Source organism: Lissotriton helveticus, chromosome 1_1 (assembly GCF_964261635.1).
Source record: "Lissotriton helveticus chromosome 1_1, aLisHel1.1, whole genome shotgun sequence".
Classification (NCBI taxonomy): Eukaryota; Metazoa; Chordata; class Amphibia; order Caudata; family Salamandridae; genus Lissotriton; species Lissotriton helveticus.
In genome coordinates this window covers 1294607659-1294619123 of record NC_136057.1, presented here as the reverse complement: position 1 = coordinate 1294619123, position 11465 = coordinate 1294607659, and the positions used below count along the sequence as shown (strand labels likewise).

Here is an 11465-nt window from a genome sequence, read left to right as displayed (position 1 = left end):
GCTATTTCTAGCACGAAATGCGCTCCGGTTCGCGTACTTGACGCGTAACGGAACTTCGCGAAGCGAAGCTGATTGGCTCTCCGGTGTCTGTCAACATTCTAAAAAGTCAGGAGTGGTCGCCATCTTGTCTCTCGGTAGGATCGAGAGACAAGAGGAGGCCAAAACAAAGGGGGAAATGACCATAAGGGGGCATAGTAGACCCTCCCTGACCCCCTAGGTTTGATGTGGAGGCTTTAAAAGGGCCTCGCGGGGCAAAAAAAAAACAAACCGATTTTTGTTTTTTTTTGCGTGGGGAGCGCCCGGTTCGCGAACCGGGAAGCGGTCCGGGGAGCGTACTATAAGGAAAAAAGAATGATAGACTTTTCAAATATTGGATGTTAATTGATTGTTTGTTTTGTTGATTTTTTTATTTCTTTATTTTTTAAGCAATTATTTATTATTGTGATTGTGTTTCAAAATTTAATAAAATGTCTAACATTTCACTGTCTGAAATGTCGTTATTTTCATTGAACATAGCTTGTAATGTTTGAGTGTGTAAAATGTCCTCATTTTCAAGGAGGACATCTACTGATTGTACACATTGCAGTAGTTCTTGGTCCCAAGTTTCATCCATAAATTCAATGTCATTTGGATCAATGATTTCTTGGTTGGTCTCTGCAAGGACAATTTCAAATGAAACTTTCTGTTCGCCTTCCATTTTGCCTGAAATTTGCATAAAAAAATATATATTAGTAGAGATAGGGCACTGTTGGGATTAATTTTAGATAGGCAGTTTTTAACAGTGAATGTATCTTTGGGCAGTGTATAGTATCAGAGTGGAAGTAGGAATATAAAAAAGTGTATGTGATTTAACGTAAGTAAATTCATAATTATACAAGAGAAGCCTAACTCCATCCATAACTATAACAGAGAAGTCTATCTAAATATATAACTACTACAGAGGGATAGTATATAACTATCAGAAAAAGTTTACCATATTAACTTAAAGTGCACAATATACTTCAGTTTTTTTTAAATAACAACTTACCTTTAAAAAGAAGTTGAAGTTATTAGTGAAAATCCTATTGAAATGTACACCAGGAAGTAGTAGTCAAAATGGCTGTGTTTCCTTCTCTTCCTTTATATTCAGGTACATAATCAATCAAATGTCAGGTAAAAAAAATGGAAATAAGGTAAATGTTTTGTACTCTTTTCATTACATTTCTATCACATTTAACTACTATTAGTTCCACTGCTTCATTTCTTTAACCCCTCACTTTCCTGCCTTTGCTACTTCCCTCATTCCTTTCTCTATTACTTACTTACTCTACTCCTTCCACTCCTTTTCTCAGTCCCTCTCTTCTCATAGTTCCTCACTCTTGTTCACTCACTCCGTCTCTATTACTCTTAGTGTCTTTGACTGATCACTCTTTCACTACTTGTTCATTATGCTTTCTCTGTGTAGTTGAAGCACACTAAGGGGCATATTATGAACACAGCCAATAAAATTATTGCTGTTTTTATCGGCAGAAAACTGCTGCAAAAGCGGTTTTAGTGGCAGTTTTCTGCCGCAAAAGCGGCTTTAGCGACACATTTCTGCCGATAAAAGCTGCAAAACTTTTATTGCCTATGTTGATAATATGGCCCTATGTTATTTACATTTCTTTGCTGTTTCAATTATTCTTTTTCTGTTACTTCTTCTTTTCTGCTTTCTGTTTTTTCTCTCTGTTATTCCACATGTTTTAATCTTATTTTGAACAATCACTCACATTCTCTAAGAAACTCTTCTTTGTTATTCTTCTACTCTCCTTTTTTTCTTTCACTTCCTTATCTATTTTGTTTTTCACAATTATATCCTCTTCCATCTTTTCTTCTGTAAATAAATCTATTAAACAGTATCTCTGGTGTAGTCTCTATAGCTGTCTTTCTTTTGACATTACTCTCTGTTTACTTCCATTATACTTACTCTTCTTTTTAAAAAAAAAAAAAATGTGGGTTCGCTCCCGGTTCGCGTACCGGCGAGCGAACCGGGAAGCGAACCAAAAGAAATAGAGCTTGCCAGAGTGCTAAACATTCTAGCAATTTTTTTATAATGGGGAGGTAGTTCTGAAAAGAACTTTTTTTTAAATGTTTTTGTTGTTTTATATATATATATTTTTTTTTCTGAACATTTTTTGTTTTTTTTGTATTTTTTGAACAATTTTATGGTTTTTTGGGGTTTTTTGGAGGGGAAACAACAAAAAACAGGCATTGGAAAGGGCTCAACAGGAGCAAAATGTATTTTTAATTTTTTGGGGCGTTTAGAGCACTTGTGGTTTTCAAATGCTCTGTTTACTAAGTTAATGCTCATATTGGCACATGAGAGTAAGGTACCGCAATATATACAGACAATCTTCATGTGGACAACGTTTTCCTGAATGTTTGGCACTGTTTCCCGTGCCTCTTGTCCCGACAGATATACCTGTGCCGATGTCCTGGCCACAGGAGTTGGTGGGTTGTCCTGAAGGTCACGCATCTCTGCCCGGCTGTAATTTAGAGGATGCCACCTCTGCATGTGACGGTGCATAGTATAGTTGCCAAAACTATACTTCTTCTCTGTGCCTCTAGATAAGTCCTCTTTGCATATCAGGCACGTGACATACCGAGCATTAACTTTTTTCTGTCCTTCAGGAAAAGAAAAAAACTGCCAAATGAAACTATTTTTATGATGAGATACCCGGGGCTCCTCTTGTAAAAACTGTGGTGCCTGTATTTCCTCTTCCTCTTCTTGATCCTCTTCCTCCTCTGTGTTGGCAAGGAACTGTGGAGGTGGCCCTCTCTTCCTTGATGGTGGTGGTGGTGGTGGTGGGGGTGCACCAGCTGCAGCTACTAGTGAAGCCATTTTCCACTGAGCAAAATAGGTCTTCCTTTCACAAAGTTGAAAGTCAGAGTGAGAAAAAAGGTGGGGGCTTTCATCATTTGGGAAAAAAAATAGTTCTAAACCAATGAAAAGTGTTATTTTTAGGTCACCTGACCTAGCCTTACATCATTAGGAAGCCAAAAGTGAAATGAACCAATGAAAAGTTTTATTAACAAGTCACATGACCTGTTACACTTATGTTACGCGCTGCGGAACGTGCCCCGGATCGCTTCCGGTTCGCGCTCCGGAGCACTTCCGGGTGCGCTAACGCGGCGCGTCATAAGACGCATTACGCGGCAACGTGATACGTCGCGCTTTCGCGACGCGCCCCGGATCGCTTCCGGGGAGCTGCGCTTCGCGTCTCAGTTCGCGTACCGGAGCACTTCCGGGTGCGCTAACGCGGCGCGTCATAAGACGCATTACGCGGCCACGTGATACGTCGCGCTTCCGCGACGCGTCACGATGTTGATTTCTAACGCGGCAGTTGCGCAAATGGAACGTTTACCGGTTCGCGGACCGGGTCGCGGCATCAAATTGAGCTGACGGGAAGCTTCCCGGTTCGCGAACCGGGAGCGAACAAAAAAAATAATAATAAAAAAATTATTAATAAACATATAAAAAATATTTTTTGATTTAAAGAAGAATACATTTTACAGCTATAGATATTAGCTTTTAAAAAACCAATGAAATTCACTGAAAAAACCATAGGTTATAGACCATATATAGTTAGGAATTAGCATTTACAAAACCTTGAAAATTCACTGAAAAAACCATAGGTTATAGACCATATATAGTTAGGAATTAGCATTTAAAAAACCTTATTTTACTCACACAAAACCATTGAAATTCCATATATAGTTAGTTGCACTAACTATATATCGCGCACCCGCAATCCACTGCTGATGATGTCACATATTACATCATTCATGACATGGTCAGTGACATCACTGATGACATCACTGATGACATCTCAAATGACATCACTGATGACATCACTGAAAACAACATCCAGTGATTTTATGTTTCTGTAAAGTTAAAATATTTCTTACATATTGAAGAATGAGTGGATGTATAAGTGTCTGGATGAAGGATTTAGTAGGTGCATGACTGACTGTATGAGTGAGTGATTAAATGTGTCTCACTGAGAGCATGGGTTAGTGACTAAACTGTCTTAATTTGTGCGTCATTATGTCTGTTGTTCTGTAAACTGCTGCATGTGTTGATCAGTAGCTATATGAGTAACTATGTGGGTTAATGATTGGTTGCCCAAGTATTTGTATGGGAGACTGAGTGTGTGTGTTGGTGGTTGAGAGGTGTATGACTCTGTGCATAGATGTGTGAGCAGTTGATTCACTAGCTGTATGGGTTCAAAAGTGCATGTGGAAACAGCTGTATGGGTGGTTGACTGTGTGCATGAGTGTAATGGTGAGTGAATGGATATCTCAGTGCTACATGTCAAAGTAAAGACATATGTAAAACACAGTATATGTGAGAGTTGACATATATAAATAACTGTGCATAAGAGCCAGTGAATGTGTGAGTGGCTGTATGGATCATTATGAAATTGTATCAGGGATTGTATAAGAGAGTAAATATGTGTTAGTATCTGTTTGAATAAGTAAGGTGTGTATAACTGTATAGTTGAGGAAATGGAGGTGTGATTGATTCTTTGCATGACTGACTAGTTGTGTGAGTAACTCCATGGATGAGTGACAGTCTGTGAGTGTCTGTTTACACTGAGTGTATATAAGGTTATATTAGAGTCTGAAGAAGTTCATCGTATTATCACATGAATGATGTCATCAGTGATGTCATTTGAGATGTCATCAGTGATGTCATCAGTGATGTCATCAGTGATGTCATTTGAGATGTCATCAGTGATGTCATCAGTGATGTCACTGACCATGTCATGAATGATGTAATATGTGACATCATCAGCAGTGGATTGCGGGTGCGCGATATATAGTTAGTGCAACTAACTATATATGGAATTTCAATGGTTTTGTGTGAGTAAAATAAGGTTTTTTAAATGCTAATTCCTAACTATATATGGTCTATAACCTATGGTTTTTTCAGTGAATTTTCAAGGGTTTGTAAATGCTAATTCCTAACTATATATGGTCTATAACCTATGGTTTTTTCAGTGAATATATATATATATATAAATATATGTATCTTGCAGTTTTTTTTTATAATGCGAACTCGGCCAAGGGGTATTAGATTACTTTAAATGAGCGCCCCACTTCATTACACAATGCTAGATTCATTTAAAAAAAGAATTTTAGGCTTGGGGAGATTAAGTGATTTGCAAAGAATCACAGAAAATTGAGCCGACGTCAAGACTACAACCTGGTTCCCCGTTCCAAGGTTGCCATCTCTGACCGTTAAGCTTCCTCTTTTTCAGTAAATGTCATAAAGGTGCATATATGTGGAAGCGTAGGAAAAATACACCTACACATCTATACTTACTTTCACAATATTCTTCTTAGACGATATTTGAGCTATGTATGTTTGTAGCAAAATAGTTAGAAGTCGATATTGTGGCACTGTGCCAATCTAGCTCATCAGTCTCTAGGTCAGGATATTTAGCAGAGTGTTCTTGGATCAATGGTCACCCTTACCTTATTTCTTAAAGACGTATTCCTAGCTCCAAAAGGCCTTTGGGTATACGAGTGTTTAAGAGGATTCTGCACAAGTGACTTTCTCGATATCAATTTGTTGTATCACTTGGGTATGAGTGCAGCATGTCAGAATGCGGCGGAAGGCGGCATGTGGTGTCTTATGAAAGATCTAAATAAGGAAACAAACATGGCAGGCATATTTAGACTCACTGACTTCCTTGTGCTTAGAACACTACTAGCAGAGGTATACTTGATGTGATAACACAGAGGCAACGTAATAATAATAGTATCACATAATTTACATCCATCTATTTAATCCCCAGACAGGCTTAGAAATCGTTGGTGTAATATTTTCATGACATCATATAAACTGGACCGATTATGTGTTAAAAATAAAGCAAGACAATTTTTTTCACCTAAAAGCCATTGGGCTGCCTGAACAACCTACACACACGTTTTGTACACACAACGCTTCAATATAGAGTTGTTTTGTTTTTGGGACCGGAGGGGGGTGTTTGGGGAAGGGGGTTAGACCGTTTTTCTCCTTTATTTCACGTGTTGAAGAAGGCAAAAGTTCTGAGGAAACGTATCTAGCTTCCTTCATCTATTCACTATGGCTTTAAATATCATGGGACCTACACACATTTTCGAGTTTCTTGTAGATGTCAGAAAAAACAGAAACATGAAGACTCGGGGCAAAACATCACAGACCTATGCGGATCTCGAGAAAATCTAATTCCGAGAAAGGAAAGTACCCTTTCCTTCTCTTCAGCTAGACCGATCAGGGAGATATATGGAGCAGTATCGGTTTCTGGGAAAATATCTTACAATTCACTAATAATCTGCATTACTAAAAAAAAAATTCAACTCAATGAAAATGGATGGAATCCTGCTTTGTGTTTTTTTTGTATTTGCTGCTTCTGCTTCTCCTGTAATTCAGCTTCCTTGGGTGGTCTTACTCCACCTTCCAAGTCAGGAGTATAGCACAGCAGAGGGGGGGGTACCACTAGGTAAAATAAGTGGGGTAAGGGAGGAAGGGTAGTGTTGAATTCATCAAACCAACTAAAAGGTTAAATATAGAAGACCAATAATTATTATGTTAAAGCATGCCAACATTTACATTACATTTTAAAACACAAAATCAGGAACTTTTAATTAAAAAAACTTGTTTATAATAAAGATATGGAATGCCAATAAAATGGGGGTCAAATCCCCAGGCTGGGTAGCAGTGCTACGCAAAGAACTATTTATCCACATTCTAAACCTACAAATGTGGCAGCAAGGCTATATGATGGATGATTTATATCTACATTATGAGCCTCAGTCATATGAGCTGTTTGTAGGATGCTGGGTAACATTGAGATGTAACATTCCAAAGACTTTTTATATGCGTCCAACCATTATTCCATGTTTGTACGACTTACATTTGATATTCAGACAATAGATTGACCCTGTGGCCACCTCGAGGCATCACAGAAAGATTTTGATTTGGTGGCAAATATAGATGGCAAAGAGTCTGTTCTAATCATTGAAAGGCTTTCCTTGGGTGCCATCAATGTAGTGTCTGGTATGACTCGCACCGCAGTCTATATAACTGAGGCTGAAGATTGGCTACTGTCCTGTTTTGGAATTAGTGGGAGGGTTGAATTCAGAATATAGGAATTGGATGTCCTAGTAGTGGAGCTAGGCGGTCGTCAATTTAGCTGGGACACGTTCAATCACTGAATACACTGGAGTCTGATCCACGGTTGTGGGAATATCCACCCTTACGCAGAATACGTCTTCCAACATATCCTGTTGATGCGTGTTAGCCATAGTGATATCCACTTGCCTGTGAACAGCCTCTCCTACCTTAGAGACTGTCCCTTTTGAGTGCTCTGAAGCTCCAGCAGGACTCCATCGCTTCTGTCCATTTCTTGGTGCAGTGGCCAGCTGTCCTCTAATGTTGGGTTTGGTGAGAACCTTGGCTGCCGAGTATAGACTAGGGACCTCCTCGTAGTAAGGCTTGGAGACTCCAGAAGCTGGAATCCGTTTAACCACTGAATAAACTGCAGTCCCATCCACACATGAGGCTTCCTCCATTGAGTCATAGAGTGGGTTTTCAAACATGTCCTGCACAGGAAGGTTAACCAAAGCGATGTCCACATCCCTTTGTGATCCCTCCTCATCCAAGGATTTATTTTTATTCCTTAATGATCCCCAGGAAATCACAATTACTAGTAGAAGCATCCCCAGCAGAGCAGCTGGCACCAGGGACAGGAGAAGCATCTGAGCAGAAAGAGTACTTCTCGCACCCTGGGTGTCATCTGCAGTAGTGTTGGAGGTGTCAGAAGTGGAGTTCGTCTCTTCGGGTGATGGGTGTGTGAGAGCTGATGCTGTGACGGTGGCAAGAGTGATTTGTATCTCCTTATGTGCACTCCATGGTAGAACAGCTGCTGTGAGAGGCAAAGAGGCAGTCAATGTTATTGGATTAGCCACTTTTAGGTTTGGTGAGATATTGGTCGGCTTAAAATTAGGATCAGTTGATAAAATAGTTACTTGAACATAAGACATTTCATCCCGATCAGATCTCTCAGTCCCACACCAGTAATCTCCCGCGTCATTCTTTGTAAGAGCCCTCATGGTCACCATGAATGTGTGAGTGCTGTGGTCGTCTGTGATGGATAAACGCTCCGTGCCCGCATTCCCCTCTGAGCCTGTGGTCTGTACAAGAATCGTGCAGAAGTTTCGGTAATATCCTTTACACCAGTAACGACTGTGACCTTTCAGGTGTCCTGAGTATCTACAATGCACAGTCAGAGACCCGCCCAGGGTTCCAGACACCTCTTGGTCTCTTGTAGCCAAACAAATATGTGGAAAGAGGAGCACCATCCAGACCATCATGGGCCTCATCATTCTGTTTTGGCTCAGCAGTCTGATCCCTTCCTCAGCTCTCTCCTGGGCGAACTCTTTGGCAGTCTCCTTCCAGGGGTCAGGAATTATAATGCATACCCAGGATAGCCCCTGCTTCATCCCTGCTGCAGTGTCACATTCTGATGCCTGGTGATGCCCCTTTCCTGGGTGTCGTTGTGTGGGCAAGGGTTGCTGGATCTTGTAAGCGACTGAAGGTCTGACACTCTCTCGCCAGGGACTGAGGTGCCCAAGTCTTATCCTTTGAGGCAGCTCTCACCGCCCTCTCTCCCCTTTCAAGTGACCTTTACAATCGCAAGTAATACTTGTTTTGACAGGTTTTATCATGGGCCCCTCCCCTCCTTCACTGCTATTTCCTGTGTAACTTCACACCCTTCTATCTGAGAAAAAAGATGGGCAAGTGTGACATAATCTGAAGGTGTTGTACGTGTACTGAGGTGTTCACCTTTTAATGGCACTATTTGGTTTAAAAGAGCGTAAAATTCAATTGCCAAAGGCACATCTAAATGCTAGTAGAAAGAATTAGGGCATGTTATGGTCTTAGAGATGAAGATACCAGCAATTCTACCGTTCGGTACTAACTCTTAAGTGTTTTATGTGTCATTTCTTCATATAGAAACACCCCCCACAAAAGTGCATTGAAGGAATAGATGTCCCAAAGAGCTGTTTTCAAAATGACTTAACTATGGCCAGTCACTCAGAATTAGAAAGCATGTCTTGCTATGTGTTGACAACACATCCTGTGTTTTTGATGGTCATTGATAAATTGACCTACTTAAAAATTTTGGGTCAGATGTATCAAGGGTTTTACCAGTAGCAAACCAGCCGATTCGCAGAATCGCCCCCGTTTGCGAATGGTAAAAAGCCTTTTGGGATGTACCTACCCAAAAGGCATTCCCAAAATAGGTAATTGCAAATTTTTCGATTACCTATTTTGCAAATGCAGTTTGATTCCTTAAATGCAATAAGGATTTACAGAATGCGACTTTGCATTAAGGAATCGCAAATAACCACTAACTTCAAGTTGGTGGTAATTTGCAAATCCTTTGAAAAATTCACAAAAGTTAATTTCTCTATGTACCCTGTGGTGCGTGCACATGCCATTAGGGCATGAGTGTGCACCACATGTGCACACCTACCGTTTTTGGGGATGCATCAGGGGGGCCTTATGTCCCCCTGGCACCTTTGCATTTGCATTTTAAATTTGCGGTTACCTTTTTGGAAATCGCAAATTGTGAATGCCTTCCCATTCAATCTTATGGGCCTCTAGGATTTCTCTAATAGTGAAACGCAATTTGTGATTCACTAATAGGGAATGTTAAGGATTCACAAACAAAATTTCAAATCCTACATACATTGCATTTTGCGAATCTAAAATAGCGAACCGGTAAAAGTCGCAAAAACAAATCTTTATACACCTGGCCCTTAGTTTCTCCCATGGTGCTATTGTTTAAGGAAATATGCATTTGAAACACAACTAGATTGTGCATGAATAAAGAAGTCAAACAACATGAAATTACAATCCATGGTATGGTGAGTAAAACGATTGAGGGAGGAAACGTGCTCAGTACCAAAAGGTCATATGTTGAAAAGCACAAAGAGCAATTACATCTGCAACACCCTTTATCCAAAAGAATAAATATACAATCAGCTGGTAAATTTAGGGCCTAGGCCAAAAATAGTAATGATTTTCTTACAGTCCATAAAAGTTGGTATCAGCCCTCCGTTGGAGGTCAATATATTAAAACCATGTCTTCACGGTGAGCAACTGAAGCCATTCCTTTAACACCCAGTTCCATCTATCTACTAGACCATTTCCCTAGGGATAATAGATTGAACACTTGGTATCGTGTGCACCTAGTTCAGAGAAGAACTTCCTCATCTCATGTTGTTGATCAATTTCACACCATTGTCTGTCACAATTTCAAACAGTGCTCCTTTATTTAAAAACAACATTTCTAGAAACATTATGTCCGCAAACTTTGCTACAGGCCACTTTGGAAAGTAGTCCACAGTAACAAGTGAACTTCCTAGAGTTCCAAAAGTTCCTGAGTAAGCCGTGGCGTAATTTAAATTAGGCCTATCTGGCTAGTGACGTAGTTCATTGGGTTATCACATCTTCACCTGTCCATTGGCTGGATCGGCTATTAAAATGAAAACATCACTGGTTAAGTTTTTGCCAACACGAAGCCGACAAGCAAATTGGTGTACATCTTGAGATCTGGCCCACTCTTGCGTGTGGGCACCACCATTCAGCGTGAGGATCTTTTGGCTGGCAACACCAGCTTGCGGTGACCTGGCCCCCCAGGCAAAAGCTATGGCTTTGCCCACACTCACAGGGGATTAAGGGAGCTGTTGAGCTCGCAGGAGCCCCGACTCCTCCTCAGTCTGACACCACCCAGCCCTGGTTGGGGAAGGTGGCCTTGCTGGTACCTAGATCACTGGCCTGCAGGGTCCCAACTTCCCCAGTGAAAGCCATGTTTTCTCCTGCCTCTCTCAGGGATTTCAAGATTATGGAAGCTGTTCAGTCTGCTTGAGGTCTAGGCTCCATCTCGATTCTACGCCAACCTGTCCCATGATCTTCACACCATGGGGGGCACAAGAGTCCTCCCCAGCCTGCAGCCAACATGCCCTGGGTAGGTGCTGTCACCTCAGACTAGGGCGCTCAGTTTCTGTGCTTTCCATCTTCCTGGTGCCTGAGCCTGAGGAACTAATGAGCGTAAGACTCCAGCCAATCCCTCTCTAACCTTGGGCCTGTCTGAGAAGCTGCTTTTCTTTTCCTATTAAGCCCCCCTTAACCCAGGGTAGAGACACAAGAAAACATATTGTTGGGCCGGCCTGGTGACTGGAGCGTGTAGGTGGCAGCCATCAATGAGGTTAGGGCTGAGTTGGCTCCTTCCTACAGCCACCCATCAGCTTCTTCCCTCCAGGGGCTTCCGCTGGTGCCTGCTCGGGGTTTCTGGCCATCCTGCTAATGTGCGAGAAATTGTGCCCTCTCCCCTGCACCTGGCACTGTAGGGTGGGAGGGGACGACCCTAGTGCCACGCACTACGTGG

At 41.3% G+C, this 11465-nt stretch overlaps 1 protein-coding gene across 1 annotated transcript; it reads right to left on the bottom strand.

Moving 5' to 3' along the window:
• Nucleotides 1–6405: 6405 nt before the first annotated feature.
• On the bottom strand, nucleotides 6406–8676 carry LOC144772699 (uncharacterized). The gene has a single exon (XM_078657188.1). The coding sequence runs from the start codon at nucleotides 8509–8511 to the stop codon at nucleotides 7183–7185; it is 1329 nt and encodes a 442-aa protein (XP_078513314.1). The 5' UTR covers nucleotides 8512–8676; the 3' UTR covers nucleotides 6406–7182.
• Nucleotides 8677–11465: the final 2789 nt, after the last annotated feature.

Excerpts from the sequence above, each read along its gene's own strand:
- LOC144772699 (XM_078657188.1), bottom strand. The coding sequence starts at position 8,511 with ATGAAGCAGGGGCTATCCTGGGTATGCATTATAATTCCTGACCCCTGG.